The sequence below is a fragment of the Arvicola amphibius genome, chromosome 14 (genome assembly GCF_903992535.2).
Source record: "Arvicola amphibius chromosome 14, mArvAmp1.2, whole genome shotgun sequence".
Classification (NCBI taxonomy): Eukaryota; Metazoa; Chordata; class Mammalia; order Rodentia; family Cricetidae; genus Arvicola; species Arvicola amphibius.
This window is the reverse complement of record NC_052060.1, coordinates 11419292-11441681: the sequence shown is the minus strand read 5'-3', so window position 1 is coordinate 11441681 and position 22390 is coordinate 11419292. Positions and strand designations below refer to the sequence as shown.

Below are 22390 nucleotides of genomic sequence, written 5' to 3'. Positions count from 1 at the left end.
AGAGGGAGACATGGGTCCAGTAAAGTGCATCTTTATGGCATGTTACAAACCTTGGAATTTCTCACAGAAAACATTTAAGAGGGATCATGACATTGTCAAAAGATAAGTTGCGTGTTTTTGGCAGGAATATGGAAAGTTAGTCATAAAGAAAGTATGAGGAATAGTCAAAATATTAAAGAGGTAGAGATTACAGATAGCAACCGATATAAATAAATGCAATGTTGGTGCCAACTGAGACTGGAGAATCCAGCTGTGAAAGGATGAGGATGGATATGAGAGATGGAAGAACACAGAGAAAGGATCATGTGCAGAGGCTGAAGTCACAAGTAACTATCGTCTTCCTTGACTGAGCGCACAAATAGATAAGGTGAAGAAGCCTGGGCAGTGAACAGACACGCGGCAGAGGTGTAGATGGTGCTTCATTTCCAGCAACATCGCCAGCTAGACACTAAGAATTCCACGGAAAATAACCCAAACTACCAGAAAATATTTATTAGCTGCAAGTGTCTCTGAACTGATAACTGAATGATAGAGTCAGCACAAGCTAAGGACCGAGTAAAGGCAGGGACCAAAGGAAGTAAACCTTGGCCCTGTGAGTCCTGCTCAAACCGGGGTAGCATAGGGCTAAGAATGAAAGTCAGAGCTCATTCAAGCGGGTGCATGGGAATTTAATATGAAACACTCCCAGAAGCTGGAGACTGCAAAGAGCTGTTCTCAGAGAAAGTGCGAATTATTTGCAGAATAAATGCAAGCTTTCTTCTACTGTTCCCCAGCAAGGCCAGACAAGTTTTCAGTGTTCAGATATGGAGCTGAGCAGAGAAGGCAAATATGTGGTCGGGTGGTGGTGGCGCATGCCTTTAATCTCAGCACTCGGGAGGCAGAGGCAGGCGGACCTCTGTGAGTTCGAGGCCAGCCTTGTCTACAAGAGCTAGTTCCAGGATAGGCTCCAAAGCTACAGAGAAACCCTGTCTTGAAAAACCAAAAAAAAAAAAAAAAAAGAAAGAAAGAAAGGAAGAGAAAGAAAGAAAGAAAGAAAGAAAGAAAGAAAGAAAGAAAGAAAAAAAGGCAAAAAGTTTGAGCTATATCCTCATGAGCAGCGCTTCTGTGGATCTCTGTGTGAAAATGACCACTGCTCTCAGAATAACAATTTAATATTGGGACTAAAATAGAAATATTTTCCTTCCTGAAACAAAAATATTTTCAAGGGAATGCATCTTTATTTACACCAGTCCAGAGAATTTAGAGTCAAAGCAACAAGAAATAAAAATGATCATGCAATAGCCAAAAGGCACTGAAGTTTAAGCACTTCAGAGGAGAGTCAGAGGAAGCAACTGAATAGACACAGACTCTGAAATAGAGACTCTAGATAAATGGGGCCAGGAAGTATGAATAAAGAGAAGACAGGTTACCTTCAACTCCTGAGAAGCCACACTGGGCCACAGCAATAACCTGTATTATTTTGGACAACCTTGACCCCGAACTCTAATGGAAGTTTCTCATGCCTGGTACTGGGTTTTTGTTAGATAGTATTGTCATCCCAAGTGGCATAAACTTCATTAAAACATAGATTACATAATTTGGAGTAAATATAAAGTGATATGATTTCTCGAGTCTTTATCAATCATCCATGATGTTCTTGTCTACTCTCCATAGTCTCTCCTCTGTATTGACCTCCTCTCCCACTAACCAATTAGAGCACTCCTCCCTGTTTTTCTCATTTCCATCTTTATTTTGCTTGTTCCCTCTCCCATTCTTTTACTTTCCTGGTTTCTGTTCCTCCAGGATAAATACTCCTATCTGAAGATTTGGAGTTAGGAACTCTAGAAAGGGGAGAACATGTAGTGCTTGTTTTTCTGTGTCTGGGTTATCCCACTCAATATTTTCCAGTTCCATCCATTTACCTGTACTTTTCATGTAGGTAAGTCCCTATTGCTTAGGACTCTGCCTACTTTAGGTACAGGATATGGACGATTTGAGCTGGATATAATCCCAAACCCTTCTTCCTGCACTCTAACTTCTGTGTTACCAGAAAGCATTATGGAAGCTGCCAAGGGAGGGAAGCAGTCAATTGTCCTGTCTAGATGTAATGTCTATGAACTGCAACAATGACCAACATTGTGGGAGACATCTAAAAGTGCAACAGTGACATTCATCTCTTGGTGGTAACCAACAGCTGTGTGACTGGACTTAAATCTCATTCAACAGGAGGAAACTCATGCCTGGTACTAGAAACCTACCCAATCACCAGGGACTAGTGAGGTTGTGGATCTATTACCACCACTGTACTAAATCAATTCCTAATAACATTAGAAAACTTACTGTTATACCCATGATAAGTATAGTTCCCACCCCTCACTAAATAATCCTCTCTTTAATTTTCTTCTGTAATGGCCAAGAGACCATTACAGAAAACCACAAGAGGTCGTAACACAGCAATCAACAGATGGTGGAAAGTCCAGTCCCAATGGATACATCTGCAACCTAAGTCATGCACTCAAGGCTCAGAAGACAGTGTGGAAGAGTGTGTAAAAAGACTCTGAGGAACAGAAGACCAAAAGGTCTGTTATTGGATTTGTCTCCTACAAAGGACAGGCAAGCTCATGGTACCTCAGCCATACACCTGCCCGAACAAGAATTGAACAATGATAATAGCCCCAGAAAGGTTAACCAGGAAGGGGGAAACATAGTGGGGCCCGACCCCTGGATGAGGAACTACAGGCAACTAATGACTGCTGTGAGCGGGGAAAACGGTCTTCTCCAGGGCTGAGCACTCTAACTGGCTGTCCAATCATATACATACATAAGCCACGCTAGATGGACTCAGCAGGTTGAATGTATAAACTTATACATTCCCATATATGTGTATCAACAATAATCAAAGAAATAGGTGTCATCATTTTGAAAGAGATGTGGGGGAACAAGCGATTGAAAGGGAGAAAGGGAAGGGGAAGTGATGTAATTATATTTTAGTTTCAAAAATTTAATAAAAACAGAGAAGGCAAATTATAAATAAAATAAGGGAAAATATAATGGGAAAAAATGTTACAACTGAAATTTAGGCAAATTAGTGTGAGGGTTGTTTTGTTTTGGTTTTTCAAGGCAGGGTTTCTCTGTGTAGCCCTGTCTGTCCTGGAACTCACTCTGAAGACCAGGTTGGTCTTGAAGCCCCTGCCTCCCAAGTGCTGGGATTAAAGGTGTGTGCTTGGTAAATTTTTACCTATGTATGTATTATTTTAGGTGTGAGTGCTCTGTCTGCATGCATGCCTGCAGGCCAGAAGAGGGCATCAGATCCCATTATAGATGGTTGTAGGCCACCATATGGTTGCTGGGAATTGAACTCAGAATCTCTGGAAGAGCAGCCAGTGCTCTTAACCAGTGAGCTATCTTTCTAGCCCCCCCCATGTGAGGTTTTGATAGATGATATAATATACTTTAGAAGAGAGCTCAAAAATAGACTTGAGCCAATTATTTAGACTGAAGCTTGGAGTCCCAATCCTCATTGCCCCAGAAGTAATGAAAAAGAGGCCAAAGACCTCCAAAATGTTTTATGAGAATTACAAAAAGAGAGGAAAAAGAAATGGATGGAAATAATAGTGATAACATAATTACTGAGATATTTTCAGCATCAGCGAGAGACACTCATCTACAGATTCAAACTGCCTGCTGCATTCCCACTTTCATGGATAAACAGAAACCCCCACACAGTCAAATTGTGCCAGAATTATTACAAAACATGGGAGAATGATCGGAGGACAGATGATCTTTAGAGCATAGGAATTAGTCTAACTGCCATCTTTTAAATGAGTGTGGGGGAGGTGAATGTATATCAGTCTAGAATTCCACCCTTAGGGAAACTGTCATTTGAGACTAAGGACAGCATTATGAGATTTTTCAGGAAATGTCAGTTATAGGATAATGAACTAAAATCTCTAAAAGCTAAACCTTTCAAATTTAGCTTTGACAACATCCACCTATATGTTACACATAAGAGATACATTTAAAGAGATGCCACAGAAAGAGGAACACGAGGGTATAAAAGTCATCTTGGTGACATTTCATAGAACAATGGATGACGGAGGTACAGTCTAAGCAAAGGGGCATTAGGGGAGGGGAGTCTCACAGTTCAAATAGAAAGCAACCTTGTCCAACAGTGTCAAGCTACATTCACCACAAAGATAGAATGATTCTAAAGTTGTATCTAAAATTATCAATATTTCAAACTGTTAGAAAGAAAATCTGACAGAACCATTAAAGAGACAAATTTCCCTCACAAATAATGCAATAGTACAAGGAGCACAGCACTGAGGAGGTGTTGCCCTCTTTTCAGTCAATGTAAACACTGCTGAATGAATTGGAGTGGGGGGGGGGATTAAAAAGCATGCCAGGACAGAAGATAAGGGCTGGGAGTTTATGTGTAAGCAGGGCTTGTAGTCTGTTCTGTGTAGCCTATGAGGGAACGACACCTCATATTTCTACGTGGCTAAAAGGAATTTAAAAATATTTCATGATGTACAGAAATGATATTGAATTCAAATTTTAGTGTTCATGAATAGCTTTTATTGGGACACAACAGATTTAAGGCTTATTGAATTATGGATTATCAGAAAGAGCTTTCATGCTCCAGCGGAACTGCTGAGTAACTGTGAGAGAGAACACATGGCCTGCCAAGTCTCTAAGATTTTCCAGCTTGTCCTTTACAGGAAAGGCTGCTAAACTCAGGTATCTGGAAAACACAACTAACAACTTTTATATAATAACTATAAAGAGAACACTGTACCAAATAACTACATGTTGTATGTTATTTTCATAGATTTGAATTGTTGATCATAATAAGGTTATAAATTATATTTCAGTGACTGAGACTCACTGATTAAAATAAGCTGGGGACACTCTAGAGATCTGAAAATAAATGTAGAAAGAGATTTAAATAATTCAAAAATTTTCAACGAAGTTGTTACATGTACAAGATAGATTATGCTGAAACTAAAAATTAATAATTCTTGTGGCAGTTCCTATGGCTAAACTCAGTAAACACAATTAAATGTTCAATCTCACAATTAATCAAATAGTAATGAGATTCACAAATTATCAATCTGAATGACACTTAATAATAGTATTTGGCATTGTCATGGGGGTGAAGAAGCATCTGTTTGCATAGTATGCTAGTACAAAGGGTATAAACAGAAATCCTCAGGACAGCAATCTTTGATTTCAATTATTGCAGACACTACTGACTGCTTTCACCCCCTACATCTAAACCCTCACAAGTCAGCCAAAAACCAAGGCACAGAATGCTGGTTCTTTGTTTTGGCAGCCCTGGATCTCAGCCAGGTGTAGGCCATGACATGCATAGGAAGAAGGATTAGGACCAGAATCCGAAGTCTTCAAAAAACACACGCTCTTAATTCGCCTGTTTTCTCTTTCTGCTTACATGAAGTTACAAGTTATTATATGGAATCCTCATGGGTGCATCTGAGGGGCTCTGCTTTAACTTGAAGGAAAGGTCAATAGCATCCCAGGGATGCTGACTTGAGAATCTTGGTGTTATCCTATTAGCAAGCCCCCAAAACACCACCTCAGAGAGTATAGCTAATGTGTAAGAGGGGACAATGACATAGGAGACTGTCACAAATTGGCAAACACACATTATTCATTACACAGAAGCCAAAGCAGTTCATGAACCACTAAGCAATCCTGTGCTGGCAACGAAAACTCATAAATACATATATATGAATAGATATGGATATATTAAAAAGATGAGCAGTATCATAATATTGAAACATTTTGAAAATACTAAATATTAAACATTTGAAAACTACTAAGTTCAGCAAGTCAAGAAACTTCATTGGTCACCTTTCTTGGTAATGACAATCTCAGATGGTGCTGTTTCTGATTTGGGTTGAGAAGCCGAGTCCACCAAATCTCCGTTATGGGGGCTTGCAGATGTGTCCGGAGACGTATACACAGGACCCGAATCAGGACTGCTGCTCACAGCACCATCTGCAAAGAGAATCTGAAGGGGAAACAAGGTCTCAGAATTCTTAGAACCCAGGAGGAGGTGATCCACAAGGAATACTGTGTCCAACATTTTTGTGCTCAAAATAATCTAAAGAAAGGCTGATGGAAGACCTCCATGCTTGACACCAGAAGGTGCTTTGGGAGGGGAGATTTGGACCTTTAGACAACAAAGAATATGATTTCATATTTTTCACCCACCACTGTCTTGTTTCCTACTTTTGGTTGGATTCATATATTTTTTCTATTCTTTACCCTTAGTCTATATAATTGGAAAATCATATAGATGATATGTGCAAACAACTACATTTTAAAATTAGTTATATTTTTAATGCCTGATTTCTACCAAGGATGTCTGCTATCTCTAGGTATCACAGATACTCTTAGGAGTACCCATACCGACAGCTTCCCTTGAGTCTGACAAGGAAGTCATCTGCCCCTGTGACTCTGTCTGATGCTTTCTGGTCTCTTCAGGAGCCTTACAGGCTGTCTGTGGAGTCCTAAGCAGCAAGATGATACTTAAATTAGCATCAACGGAGATTGGCACTTGGTAGTTGGGATGAATATAAAGTATACTTTTAAATACTAGGAATATTTCATGGGCCATATTCTAACTGATTTTTCTCCTCTCATTCTCATTATTTTCTTCTGGAAATCCTAGGACATACATTATCTTTCCACATCTCTTAACTTGGGTTTCTCTCTTGCAAGTCACCCTCCCTACCACTTGGCCAGTCACAGTTACTTTTAATTTTTAAGAACTCTTGATTTTTCCTACAGCAGTTCTATACTTGTTTTTAAATTGCATTTTATTTATTCACTAGAAATTCTCTAAATATTTCATATACTCGTGCTGTTGTTTTCTAATACTGTTGGAAATTTAGTATTTAGGAGCATTTTCCTCCTCGTGTTTTAAGGTGGACTGAGAGGGAAGGGAGGTAAACCTATTGAGTCTGCAACTGTAGTTGCATACACCGTATGTATTATATTACATAAGTAATGCATTACACACACCGTATGTATTATATTACATAAGTAATGCATTACACATACCGTATGTATTATATTACATAAGTAATGCATTACACACACCGTATGTATTGTTTATATTCTGACTTTCATAGACAGCACTCCCGCTACCTGTGCTATCCTTCACTTGCCATTTTAGAGTACCCTTGTGTCTTATTTATGCCTCGAATGAGCTACAGCGTTGCTCCTTACTCATAGTCCCATTGCTTTCTACTTTCTGTGGGAAAGGTTATTCAAGGACTATAAACCTGTGTGGATCCATCCAGCATATACTTGACGACGGTGCCCTGGCTGGTGATAACCCTCGATGCCTCCTGCTCCACAGGCGGCAACGCCGCTTTATAGAATTCATAGTGCTTCATCCTCTGGGGGTAGCTCTGACGGATCATGAGGTCCCAGCAGGGTTCTTCATCTACCACAGCATGATCTTAAAAGGCAAAAGAGAATAAAGCTATCGGTGGGGTGAGTCGGGGCTGGGGTTTCATCTTCCTTCTTCTTTTTATTCTAATATTTGTGTTTGAGAAATAGGAATGCTTCCTTCTGGCTCATTGCTGGCCTCCTCCAAACCAACGGGGTGAGACCATCTCAGTAACATAGTAAATAATAGATCTTTGTAGCATATGTACATAATCTAGAATCCAGAGTATGTCTGGGTGAATGATGTGGACTTAGTGATTCCATATTTTCTGGTGGACAATCCAAACAATGTTCTGGTATCCTCTAGTTGCTCAGAGTCACAGGCCTAAGCTCGGCCACCAGGAAAATGCAAACAAGAAACTACACTGAGCTTCCATCTTACTCTAACCAGATGGTTGTCATCAAGAAAATGAAAACTGACACCAATGGATACAGGAGGAAAAAGAATCCTTATCCAATGCTGAATGGATCCGATCCAATACCAGATGTAGCTCTCAGGTTAACTAATAAAGCCTTCCTGGTACCTATTTATTCATCCAAATAAGTAAGGAGCTGGAGAGATGGCTCAGCAGTTAAGAACCCTGGCTGCTCTTCTAGAGGATCAAGGTTCAAGTCCCAGCACACACATGGTGGTTTACAGTCACCTGTAATCCTTGTTCCAGGAGACCTGATGCCTTCTTCTGGCCTCTGCGAGTACCAGGCATTCACGCAGACAAACACTCATATACATAAAATAACAATAAGTAAGAGGCCATGTTTAGAACCAACAGAAGCAAAAAAAAAGCTATGTAAAAATTATGGACTCGAGAGAGGGTTTCTCTATTTGTTTAAGGTGCACTCATTTTCATTTTCTTCCTACGCACTCTCCTTTGTTTAGGTCAAGGAACAAAGTATTGTACCCGTGGCCCTCTGCAGAGGCAGGAAGACAGAACCACATCAAAGCCACAAAGAAAACTACATTTGCCATCACTAGACCAAGGATGACTTCCCATCTCTGCCTCCCAGGAGTCAGGTGACTTTGGGCACATTCCTGCACCTCCAGAAGTCTCCACTTCTGCACTTTATAGAGGGAGTTATCAGTACCTATCTCATAAGATTTGTGTTTTTCAATCCCAGAGAACCTAGACCACAATGAAGACCCTAAGAGAGACCTGTGTGGATCTAATCTACATGGGACGTAGGAAAAGACAAGATCTCCTGAGTAAATTGGGAGCATGGAGACCATGGAAGAGGGTTGAAGGGGTGGGGAGAGGAAGTGAGGGGAGCAGAGAAAAATGTATAGCTCAATAAAATCAATTAAAAATTTGTGTTTTTACATACATCTTAAGTGGTTGACAGATGATCATTATTGTTAAGCTCATATTTGAAATTACCCATTGTTCATCATCAACAAGTGTAACTTGTAACAGTAACAATTTTCAATGGTAGGATTTTTTTTGTGTGGGTTTCCTAGCCGTGCCTCCCTGCTCACCCCAGTTAACACTCACCTGTAGATTCTTGCCCAATGAAGGTCAGCAGGAGCCCATTGGGGCAAGATACGTTTAGGTTTTGAAAGGTGGGAACATAAGGAGTTTCCTGTACAACAATCTCTGGCTCTACTTCTTCCTGTATATAATTCTGTACACGAATAAGAGCTTGTCATTTTCTAAATGAGACACTGTTATTTTTGCTCAAGCAAGGATTTCTCAAACAATACAACTGTGGGTAAGGAAGTGATGGAGGAGAGTTATCTGTCTATGTTTCTTTCATTGGTTAATTAATAAAGAAAACCCTCGGGTGTAAAGCTAGCCGGTGGCCGGGTGGCGGGACGCAGTCCCGCCGCTTCACACTACAAGGAAGGAGGCCCTGAAACAGATTCTAAAAAAGATGCAAGACTCTTCACTGTCATCAAGCTTTTACGCAGACTGGCACATGACAAAATGTGACAAAGAGCAGCATCAAATGTAACATTTTCCCTGAGAAGGTGGCATTAAACAGAGATCACTGTGAAAACGTTTGTTGACCAAATAAATGTACTGAACTGGGATTTGAATGGTGCCCCCATTTGGATGCGTAGGATACGGGCAACACTATGGTGTGAGTGCTGGCATCCTCCCAAACTCAGATGATAGAACTTGATGCTCAAGATGATGGCATTAAAATAGGCCTTTGAGGAACTGATTAAATCCCAAGACTTGGCTTTCAGGATTGGGATTCAGGTCTTTATTAAAAAGGCACTGAATGGAAAGGGTTAACTTTTTCTGTAAAGTGATGGACCACAGACGGTTCCATCTACAGGAACTTGCTCTCATGAGACACAGAGTTGGCTAACACCTGCTTTTGGACTCCACAGTCTCCATTTGAGCAATTAATTTCTGTTGTTTGTGAGTTACGTGGTCTAAGATATTTCATGATAGTAGTTGAGATTAATGTAGTGTTGGGGAAAACCAGCAACCCTGTTGATGTATGTGTGTGTGTGTGTGTGTGTGTGAGAGAGAGAGAGAGAGAGAGAGAGAGAGAGAGAGAGAGAGAGAGAGAGAGAGAGACAGAGACAGAGAGAGAGAGAGAGAATAGTTAGAGAAGAGGAGACCAAGTATTTTGAGAGAGGTTGAAGAGAGGCAAGGGAGGACTTGGAAAGAGAGTGTCGGGAGACAGCGCAATTTCATTTTAGTTGTAAAAAGTAACTTTGCGGGAGAAAGATTGGAATCTGCAGCTATGCTCATCTACCTTCTTCTCTTCTTCTTTTGGGTGTTCCTCTTCTCTAAGGGACTCTTTGGGTTTTTCTTTGCCCTTTATTTTTGCTTTCCCTTTGCCTTGAGGGACAGTCACTATAGTGGGAATCACAGTTGCAGTCAGAGCTGAAGGGATGTTCATCATTGTGTCCAGGTTGGAATCTGTAACCTCTAGAAACAGAAAAAGGGGGACATGAACAAAGTTAAATATTCATATTTCATATGCATGTTAAGTGACGCATCTCAAGGTTTTGTTCAAGTTGACATTAACCTTTGCTATGTGAAACGCGTTTTACCGTTTGAATGCATTTCCGAGAAAACAGTTGTTTTGAAAATCAGATTGTAGTTAGGAAATTTGAAACTCTTAACGCTTTAGCATGGTTGACAGTCAAGTCATTATCTCACGTGGCCTCGCTTTCCAGTCTGTTGCACATACTACTAAAGTACTCTTTATTTAGTTCTCAAATAAGTTCATGAGACATCCTGACAGTCCTAGATTCACAAGACCAGCACTGAGACAACAGAAACCGGGGTCACATCAAACACGAGCTAACACAAACAAGGGCATCCAACAAAGACGGATTATTTTGTCTAAGGCGAGTGAAGTAGTTTCCCTGTAGGCAATCTATTGTCTTCTGGGTTTTAGAGGTTTGGGAATTCTAAAGGGCTGATGCGAGGTCACACTGCGTGTGTGTGTGGGGGAGTCTAGGGGGTCCAGAAGACCCCTTTATCTTGTCATCTGTTTTCTTGCAGGATCCAGCATGCCTCTTATTTGACCTCTCCTTACCATTCTGGTCAATCTAATCCCCCCCCCCACCAACTCATTCACCCATTTCAGTGCAGTGGATGCTTCCAGGTCCCAGGTTCTCCATGTTCTCAAGTTTGGCCACCGTAATAATTACTCACAGAATTTTAAGCAAATGCCCAGGTCTTCCTCTGACCTACTGGGTTAGGTTCACAGGGGAGGAGGCCCAGATAAGTAAGTGTGTAAAGTACTACTTGACTATCATATGCAGTCTGAGCTGTGCATATATTAGATGTGATCTATCTTATTCACTTTGAGGGCTCCGAGTGTCATATATGTGTTGACTCTACAATGACCATAGTAGGAATGTCCTTTCTTCTCAGCTCCGACTCCATATTTCTGTCTTTAGACACCTCTTGGTGTGATTTTAGAGACATTTTAAACTTTTAAGAAACAAGGTTATGATATTCACGGCAATCTGCAGAAAAGGAGCTGAGGTCAGGAGGTACGATGGTCAGTCATCATAATCTATACCGGCCCAGAGTTTTAAAGCTGGACGGCATAGAAATTACCTATTGATTTTGCAATGTTTAAAAAATATCTATTGTAGTTAGATACCTTCAAAATTTGTAGGAATCCACAATTTCTTAATTGGCTATAGGTAAAGTGACATTATTTTATGGTTTGAAAGGAAATAGCTTCCAGTTGGAAAATTGTTTCCTGAAAGTGGATCTGTGAAGTCCTCCAAGACATTTAACAAATGGCCCCTTTTAGACTAATGTCCTGAAGTACACTGGGCCTGAACTACAGTGAGATTTTATTCATGTTTTAATAAATAAAGCTTGCCTGAAGATCCGAAGGTAAAATTAAAGCACTAGAGGCCAGGCAGCGGTGCCACACACTTTTAATGCCAGGATTTGGGAGGTAGAGGCAGATAGATCTCTGTGAGTTCAAGGCCACCTTGGGCTATAGAAGATCAAAGCAGAAACAGACCCAGGCGGTAAGCCCAGCCCTAAAGGGCAATATAAGGCAGGAGGAGGCAGAGGCTCAAGGCTCAGTCTGCAGTCGCCCAGCCTTGGAAGAGGGAAGATTTCTCTGGTGTGGCTGTTTTGCTTTTCTAATCTATAGCGTGAACCCCAATATCTGTCTCTGGCTTTTTATTACTCATGCTACACAGAAGTTCTACTGTCACAGGGACTCCCCGGAAGACCATGTTTCCCTTGCACCAAACTAACAGAGTTACTTTCATGGACTAGTTAGTAAAGATGATCAGAATATACATATGTCTGTAGAAGTGACTATGTGAAAGATCACTCAAACAATAAAAGGAATTTGAAAGTGAAAGCACTGTTATTTGATGTTGATGAAAAATTATATTTGCACATCTATGTGTGAATGCCTCCCCCACCACTCTGTACACCACATCTCTCCACAGTGCAGGGAAATCTATGTGAAGCATTAAATCAGAAGAACAGGTGTGTTTGCTGACAGGGGTACAAGCTGAGGATGTCGTGGGCCACTTCTTAGGAGAAGCTGAGGATGTCAAGGACCACTGTCCCAGGACATTTCCCCTCTTCTGTACAGTGTGTGCATCTCACCTGGGGCCATCCCATTTGCTCCATAGTAACTGATTGAGAGGCAGATCCCATTTTCTAAGGTGGCAGAAAATGATCCAAACTTGCTGACAACTTCATTCTCTACCTGTGATGTTTCTAAAAGACAAAATCGCATTAAGGGTATATTTCCATTTTTCTCAAGAAGTGTAAGCAGAATTCAGTGGGAATTCTGGGAATGGGGTCTTAGCTCTTCTAATGCCATTCATTTAAAAATAATTGATTTGGCTCTTACCAAGGATTCAGGGAAGTGAAGCAGAGTTTTAGGGGTGGAATGTGAGACTCTTGTTTGAAGGGCTTTGGGTCAGAATGAAGAGAGGATATAAACGAGTTAATGGCTTAGCCATATGCTGGTTATCGATCTGAGACCATTCCCATGACTTTTCAAATGAAAACCACCAGGTCAGTCCGAGTTTCTTCACATTTAAAAACACTTTCTTAAATCCCCACGTTTATAATCTCATACATTTTCAAGCACAATTGGAAATGGTTTTAATCAAGCAGAAGTTTTAAAAGAAGATTTGTTAAACCACACATTCTTGAGGCATATGAGAAGGAGCACAACCTTTCTATTTTATTTCAATTTTATCATCTGCTCCATCATCATATAATAAAAACGGGAAAGCGTCGGTTTAAAATGCGGCAACACGTGAAGAGATTATTTCCTGACTGAGAATGTTTGAATGCTCACTGGGGCACCAACAAAAAAGGATACTGCCTCATGAGAATGAACAGATAATTCACAATCTGGGAGAAAATGTTTGCTAAAGACACATCTGACAAAGGGCTGTTACGTAAAACAGACAAGAACTCTTACTCAGCAATAGAAAACAAGCCGAGGAAGAACCAGCCCGAAGCCCTCTGTAGACACCCAGCCGAAGAAGACACACAGATAGAAAATAAGCATATGAACAGGGGTTCAGTGTCATATATTGTCAGGGAAATGCAAATTAAACCTATGAGGAAAACAAGGCCCCTGTCAGAATGGAGCAAACCCCAAATGGGGACAACACTGAAGACTGGGAGGATTGGAATAACAAAGCTCTCATTCTGAACTGACAGACGGTTTGAGGGATGCTCAGAACATTACTTTCTGTCTTACCCTACGAGCCAGCAGCCGTGCTCTGCTGCTTTTTACCCAGAGTGGTTAAAATGTAAGCCACCACATAAAGAAGACCATGTACAGATACGAATGGCACCTTCATTCATTACTGCCCAAATGTGGGGACAAGCAAGATGTCCTCCAGTTGGACAGTGGCTAAATAAACTGGAACACCCAGGTAATCATGGATTATTTAGTGATAAGAAAGGAATGAAATAAGCTGGGAACAGCGCTCAGCTGTAGAACACTTTCTAGGACGTACAAGAAGGCATGATAGAAATTTGATTGTGTAGTTTTAAGTAAGAAAGAAAAGGGCAGCTAGAACACATGTTCAGCAAAGTATAAATTATGGAAAATAGAGTTTTAAATGCACATTTTCTGTGGTTTAAAAACGCCGTTCCCCAGTTAAACCTTGTTCAGTATTCAGCAGATGAAATGGCAGTGGTCGTGGTCATGGTTAAGATTCAACTTGATTTCTAGGAAAATCAAGTGGGGGAAAAAAAAAACCAAACAGCCCAAACAAACAAGTAAATATCTTGAAGCCTGGGGGAAAGCTTTTAAACACAAGCATGCTAGGGAGAAGAGGTAAGGAATAGGGAGGCAAAAATCTTACAAACTGTGTGTTATCGAGAAAAACGAGGAAAAAAAAGGAAGGTAGGGGTGCAAAAACATTTAATGAAAACTGAAGTCAAGCCCCCAGCTGCTGTCTCCTCAGACCACAGGAGCATATCAGCCTCTGACCTGGAGCAGTAAGACACCGCAACAGCCAGGGGCAGCCCACAGAGAAAAGCCTGAGAAGACACACTGTACAGCAAGCTGGACTCAAGGATACCAGACTTGCAGGGTACATGCTCCCACAGATTCTATCAGAGGAGACTGAGACAAGAAAATTAATTGAGTCACAAGAGAAACCCTCATCAAGAGGCCAGAAGCGAGCACAGCCCGGCAGGCAGAAAGCAGTATTCTTGTTCTTTCAGTCAGTCTATCTGCTGAAGCTTCCTACATCAGCAGTCTACATACTTTTTGGAAAATGGCTGGACAGTAAATATTTTAGGACTTTTAGGTTATGTGCAGTCTTTCCTCACACACTCTCAGCTTCTCTATGGGACACTGATTTAGAAACACCAAATCTAGTCTTAGTTCATGCCTCATCCAGAACCTGGGCCAACGTTTGCAGGCTGGGGAAATCTAAAGCTGAAATGAACAAGCAATAATCTGAGCAAACAAAGGATAACCAGGTTCATTGGTAGCAAAGCTAAATACCAACCGTTGTTTAATATGCAAAAGGACATTATTATATCACATATTCATATATACATTCATTCATTAACTTTTGTAGAAAATCATCTAAATATGTAGAATCATTTAAATGACAAAGTCGTGATATATGTGTATATTAATGACATATTATTAAATAATTTTAAAACCTTATTTTCAAAGACTAGTGAATGGGAAATGCTTATACTGACACTCTAAGAAAGAAATAAACTTTGAACAGTGAGTATCATGGACGTGGTAGAAATTTAACTATTAACGTCTTTAAATATTTAAAATATGAGTGAGTTTGTATGGTTTATGCATTTGTATGTGGATGGGCACAGCTGTGCATGAACCTGTACATGCATTTGTGGACCCAGAGGCGGATCTTAGGTGCTGCCTTTTGTTGTTAGAGACTGGGTCTCTCACTAAACTTGGGGCTTACTCATTGACTAGACTTCTTGGCTAGTGAGCAATCAGGATCCTGCCATGTCAGATTCCCAGTGCTGGATTTCAGGCATGTATCACGGCCTTTTATGTGGATGCTAGAGGTCTGAACTTGCGTCCTCATGATTGCACAGCTGTTTACAACTCTACCAACTAAGCCATTTCCTCAGCCTCAATTAATAGATTTTTTTATTAGTTATCTAAATTAAAATTTTTCTGTGCTAACTTCCTGGGTATTTTCAACTTCTCAAGCATTGTATTCTTGAATCTGGAAAGCATCAATGTAACTAGACTTAGTTATTAGTCCCATTGCTAAGTGGATTTGAAACTTTCTTAAGCTTAATGTATCTCCTTGTACAGTGATAATTCATGCCACCCTGGATAAAATGCAGTTCATTGTTCTAGGTGGTGTTGTCTTGAAGTAACACTGTTAGGTGGTTTCACAGTGCTGGGCAGCCACTTGTACTTTGTGTCTCTATTAAAATTTGTGATTCTTTTTTAAACCTTATCTTTGAAGCTCAAGAAATTGGTGTGATAAGCAAAGCAAGTGAGAAACACAGTAAGGAGGTCCTGCTGCTTGCAGTGCAGGAACCTGATAGAGAATCAGCTAGAGAGAAGCTGAGTTTGAGTCTGCAAGAACCAAGATTAAGGTCAGAATGGGCATTGTGCACAGCATTGCTGTATTCATTGGGCTCATCTGACTCCTTGCTATCACGGTGAATACTGGAAAACCGGAGCTTCTGTCAGGGCAGCGAGGTCCTGTCAACAGCCAACGTCAGACGTGCTGTGCGTGTGGCGGCATCTACGGTTGGTATGCCAAGGAAGACAAACGTCAGCAGGACAGCAAATGCGGCAGAAAGCACCTGTGAAATCCGCACGTGCTGAACGCCAGGGATGCCTGCGTGGTTCTGTCAGGGGCGCCATCATGCCGTAGGTACCACAGAGGTAAAGATACTCACTCATGTCAGCTTTTTGTTTAACGTTTTCCTCCTCCTCTTCTTCTGAAGAGTAATCCTCTTCCTTGGGCTTTTTTACAATTTCCTTTGGGTCTTTCAGGTGAATTATAAAATTGTGTTTGTCTTTTTTTACTTTCACTTTGATGAAGGTTGGGCCTGAGGGAGAAGCACAGGGTATAAAGAGGAGCTGACTGAAGATACCATGCACACACCTTGACAGCATACTGGTAGAATGTGGTACAGAATTAGACAGGGCTTGGGAACGGCAGAGACTCAGCAACCCTGTTCAAGGAGGACTTTGCAGGCCTTCTCATTGCACCTCAAACAACATCATGGAGAAAATACAGCATCTGAGGTGGTGAATACTACCAACTCTGATAAATCAAGTCAGCCAGTTAACTTAAAATTTTAACGTTATTTGTATACAATAATACATAATGCATATGTATTATGAATGTGTGTATATATTTTAGACCAGCCTCAAATTCATAATTCTCCTGCCCCGGTCTCATGAGTGCTAATGTCATAAATGTGCGTTACCATACCTGGCTTTTTTTTTTTTTGGTTTTGTTTTGTTTTTCGAGACAGGGTTTCTCTGTAACTTTGGTGCCTGTCCTGCAACTAGCGCTTGTAGACCAGGCTGGCCCCGAACTCACAGAGAGATCCACCTACCTCTGCCTCCAAGTGCTGGGATTAAAGGTATGTGCCACCACTGCTCAACCCATACCTGACATCAACTGATTATGGCATTGTAATATTAAACAGTCATAATTATATATATATGTTTGTGTGTAAATATACATATATATGTCTGTGCTCTATAATTATCAGTACTTTGCAGGTTATAAACCATTTTCTCACAGACCATTCTCCCTTAACAGTGCTCTGATTTGTTCCACCCGCCTCTCCCTTTTATCTCTCCCTTTTAAATCCAGACTTCAATTTTCAATTGTGGTTTGGGTGTCCCTCAAGGTAGGTAGGATTAAGCTGAAAATGCCATATTTTCTATGAACCATCTGAAATTTATATAAACTCTTCACATATCTAAGTCTTGGTGAGAGCTACAATACCAGTGGCAGGTTCCCTGAGCGATGCATGATTCATAAAAACTCAGAGAGAGAAATTGGGGTTCAACTTGAAGGCCAGAAAAGCAAAGCAGTCAGCCATTGACTCTTACCTCGACCTCAGTCTGGAAATGGCGATCCTGCCTCCGGGAGACCTCACAATGAGACTGTGTCTGAGAGCTGTTTCCTCCCAGTCTATAATCCTTTCTAAGGCTGGGATTAAAAACGTGCACCCCTGGGATTAACGGCACATACTGCCTGATTTTATGGCAAATTAGTGTGGCTACTGGGATTAAAGCTGTGTGTCATACGGCCTGGTCTGTGAGGCTGACCAGTGGGGCTGTTTTACTCTCTGGTCTTCAGGCAAGCTTTATTTGTTAAAATACAAGTGAAATGTCAATACAGCTGAGCACTGGACTGCAGAGCGCAAGCCAGAAACTCAAAGCATGTGTTTGCTCCCTGACATGACAGAGCTGTTGTAACTAATGTTATTAACTACCTATTTGCCCATTACAGTCGATACTATACCATCTACCACTAATGTGGAAGTATTTAAGTATTTTCAACAATTAGGATGCGCCTATCAATGTGTTAGGGCAAATTCTGGGCTGGCTGATTCCTTGCAGAGTCAATTACAGCAGAAGCACGTGAACTCTGAAAACTCAGTGTAGTGTAAACATGAATGTAGTGGGCAGTCACCCACCACAGCAGAAGCACAATGCCCCATGCTGATCTGAAAGGCAGGAACATCTTCTGTGACATTAATAGCTCTTACAGATGTACCTCGTTCAAACGCGGTCTTTTCTACTTCAATCTGCCCTCCATCAGAAGGATACAGATAGTAATTCTTCCCTGAGATTTGGATGGGTACATCTCCCATATTGTATCCTCGGAACTGGAAGAGAGCACATCATGACTGGTTGTGGAGCTGCATTGACAACCATCAGCTTACTACAGTTGGTGGTTAGTCAACTACAGTTTCCATAAGCTTATATTTTTTAAAACAACTACATCTGATACCTGTAAACTCAGATGCCCAAATCCATGTTTTTATTAATTTTCAGTGTTGTTAGTAACAGGATTTTACTCAGTAGCTCAGACTGATCTTAAACTCCTGGCCACCCTGCTTCAGTGTCCAGGAGGCTGGGATTACAGTAGTCATACAGACTCTTTAGAATTACAGACTCTTTAGAAGTTTTTAAATGTATTATAGTTAGCAGGATTTTAAAACGCTTATGATTAGGGCTTGAGAGATGACTCAGCAGTTAAGACCCCCCTGCTACTTGCAGAGGACTGAAATTTAGTTCCCAGTGCCCATGTGGCCTATAACTTCAATTTCACTGGGATCTGTTGCCCTCTTCTGGCCTCTGTGGGTACTCACACACATAAAGATAAGTCTTATTAAAAAGTCCCTCATTAATATTCACCTAAGCATTTATAACCAAGTTCAAATAAAATTATGCTCTATCATCAAGCTGATGTGAGGAGAGATCAAGTTTACAAACTTTTTTTTTTTTTTTTTTTTTTTTTTTTTTACGGTGAAGAGAAACATTGACCCTTGGTGCTTTTGGAGATCATATATAAAAGATGTTTTAAAACATTAGATATTGCTCCTATAGTTTCAGGGGATTCAGATGCATCTTAAAGCCCTAGAGTAACTAGGCTGGAGTCATCGATGAAATAAATAGAGCAGGACATTTCTCTCCAGTTCTTCCTTGTTGATTTAATGCACCCAAGGGAGCATTAGCAAAGAGGGGTTTAATCAAAACATGAACACTAGAAGGGTGGCACTCCGCACAGTGGCATCTAAGTGCACGCAGCGAATCTAGCCTGTTGAGTTGACCCATGCAGCTGCCTCGTACATTTCTAATGCTTAAAACATTAAGTCTTTGGGACACACTTCCCTCTTTACAGCCCCTGGTAATCTGGCTTCATAATAGGAAGAGCAGGTCTGAGGGTATTCCCATTTTGGTGTTTAGTTATGCAGAAGAATCTTGATTCTAGACAGAAATGGAAATTCAAGTCTAGTCCATAGATAACAGAAAAAAAAAACCCCTCATTTCCCCCCAAAATGATACAAGTTTCCCAAAGAATTTTCAGAGTTGCTTTACCGGGTAAACTATCTCGGGTTCCGGAAGCGGTACAGACTCCTCTATCATTTCCGGGATCTTCATCGGCTCTTCCTTGGGTTTCTCCTTGGAAGAGGATTTCTTCTTCAAAGCCTTAGCATCCTCTTTGTCTGCCTTATCCTTGCCTTTCTTTTTTCCGACATCTTTCCCTTTCTTCTCTGCTTTCTTCTCCTCCTTCAGGCGCTCCTCCTCTGCTAGCCTCTCTTGTTCTTCCTTCCACGCCTGTGGACACAGCAAACAGCTTACCAGAGATTTTTAAAAAGGACCAAATGTGAGTTGCATTCTGGTCAGTTTTGGAGGAAATTTAGTGTGACGTTTCTAAGTGTTATTTCTGGCATTTTGAAACACTGAGCAAAGCACCTTGCAGTTGGTTAGCATTGACTGTCCCTCTCTCACTCCCACGTTCTTTATGTTCACAGTGTCTGTCTCCTGGGAGACGTCTCTTCATTTCTGCTTCTTCTCCAACTTTCTGGTATAATTTACACTGTTCACATTTTTTATTGTCTTTATCTTGAACCACAGCAGTAGCCTCTCCACTGGCCTATCTCCTTTCCTTCAGTTCCCAATTTATATCCTAAATAACTTGATCAGTAAAAAGGTAGACTATCCTGAGAAGCATTCTCTGCTCAAGATATTTAAAAGGGAGGGACAAAATACATTTAAAAAATCATTTGGAGAGATGGCTCAGAGATTATGAGCAGTGGTTGCTCTTCCAGAGGTCCTGAGTTCAACTCCCAGCAACTACATGATGGCTCACAACCATCTGTAATGAGATCTGGTGCCCTCTTCTGGCCTGCAAATACACATGCAGGCAGACCACTGTGTACATAATAAATAAATAAATCTTAAAAAACAAGCCATGAGTTTCCAAGCATGTTGGTAAATACGTGCAGTTTCATCACTTGGGAGGTTGAGGGAGGGAATGAAGAGAGTGTGGCCACATCGTCTCAAATAAAATAACTCATGAGTTGACATTAGGTCACACACAAAAAGCACCAGACAGAAGGACTAAGCCACTTTGAATAAAATCTGAACAAAAATTTTGAAAGTATATCTGTGAAGATTACAGATAAGGAACTTACGAAATAAGGCTCATAAAAAAGTTTCTAGTTGCTTAAATAAACAAAATGAAGTTTCAAAAGTATAAGCAAGAAAGTAGGGTTTATAAAAATGACAAGGTGAGCCCCACAGTCCTCTTGGAATTAAGGAGTGGCTTTTGAAAAAGGACAGATACTGGCTGAGTCATTTCTAGACCTGATGATATACGCTGATCCCAGCATCCGCAAAGGTCAAGAAATCTAAGCAGAAAACAATAGTGGTGTGCTGACCCCAGCTCAGATGGATTTCATGTGTTTACTGATAAATCTCTGGGAATTTTTATGAGATGATAGTTGCTAAGCAAAGGCACCGTCCAAAAAGTCATAAAAATGCAATTAAGTACGATGTTCAAAATAAAGGCAACAAGTGCTCAAAATGCATGTAGATTAGATTAGACTCCATTCTTATCTGATCTATATATTAGAAACATACTGTACAATGGCCTACAGATCCACCCTGCTCCCGCCTCAGTAATGCTACATTGGCAGCTTGACATCACCCACTGCTGGAGTATTTACCCTACAGACATCAGCAAATGTCATGCCATGGAGACTCACTGACTACCGATTAACTATGCTAAAAACAGGTCGATGGGTGAGATGTTAGAAATAAGGATACAACTTAAGTGTCTTTAACCACGACACTGCAATTGGAGTAAACATGAGCAAATAGTCTTTCAACAATCAAATCTCTCTTTCTTGATTCTGAAAAATTGCTCGTTATTGACAAATAAACGGAACACGCCTTTCTGTTGTTTTACTTTGTCACATTAAAATAAATGAAAATATTAATCGGTATTAATAGTGGAATTGCATTTGTTTGTCTGTTGTAACCACAGGCTCTGTAAGGATACAGTAACTTAGCAAACAGCCGTGGAAGCATATTTGAAGTAGTAATTTGCTAAATGTACGTTGCCATGAAGATTTCTATAGGATTTGTTATTATTTATAAATTATATACTAAATTTGCTGTCGATGAGGTTTCCGGGACGGTTTTTTTGTGGACTATATGCACGCTCTGGTTTTGCTAAAGGAGCAACTGTTAAATGCTTACCAGACGATCACAGAATGTTTTCAAAGCAGCTAAGGAGAAAAGATAGTCTACAAAAGAATATAAAATGTGATACTTTATTAACATCCATGATGTCAGCAAAGGAAAGGGAGACTGATATCTTGAGAGTCCTGTGAGGAAATGAAAAACCCAACCAAAAATCATATAAATAAAAAACCATGTTTAATGAATAGGGGCAAAGCAAAGGCATTTTCAGATAAGTAACAACTGACTTTAATAGAAAGTGTATATTATGATATAATCAGAACCAGATATTTGGTCTTCATTCCTGGATCCTGGCACAGAGCTCTCCAATCCCCTGGAATTTCATGAGTGATAGGACTGTCTTTTGTTCTAATGAGGCAATTCTTGGCAAACTCTTAGATAGTTTCAGAATGGGGTAGAAGCTGGTCACCAGAAAGATCAAACCCAGGTTAGAAGCTGGGAACCTTCAGAGCCCTTCCCCTCCCTCTAACCTTCAAGGATGAAGAGAGGAGCAGCAGATGGATTTAATAATTGGTTGTACATACATGATGAAAAATCCATAAAAACTCCTAAAGCACACAGTTTGGAGAAATTCTGCATTGGTGAGTGCATCCACGTTCTGGAAGGGTGATACCACAGGGGCCGAAGGCACAAGCCAGAGCAAGCCTACACTTACCCATAAATAAGCACACAGAGTAGTTCTGTACATTTGTGTACATTGGAACTTATCACACTTTGACATTTCTTATTCCAGGAACTAAAGAGATAAAGC

At 40.6% G+C, this 22390-nt stretch overlaps 1 protein-coding gene across 1 annotated transcript in view; it reads right to left on the bottom strand.

Moving 5' to 3' along the window:
* The window catches only part of Spag17 (sperm associated antigen 17), a 219833-nt gene that overhangs the window by 61982 nt on the left and 135461 nt on the right, over positions 1–22390 (bottom strand). Inside the window, exons 21-28 of the mRNA XM_038311719.1 lie at positions 19468–19707; positions 18140–18251; positions 16296–16448; positions 12516–12629; positions 10168–10343; positions 8949–9078; positions 7293–7471; positions 5854–6013 (exon numbers count right to left, since the gene is read on the bottom strand). Of these exons, the coding sequence (XP_038167647.1) occupies positions 5854–6013; positions 7293–7471; positions 8949–9078; positions 10168–10343; positions 12516–12629; positions 16296–16448; positions 18140–18251; positions 19468–19707 (1264 nt within the window). The remainder of the gene's footprint in view (positions 1–5853; positions 6014–7292; positions 7472–8948; positions 9079–10167; positions 10344–12515; positions 12630–16295; positions 16449–18139; positions 18252–19467; positions 19708–22390) is intronic.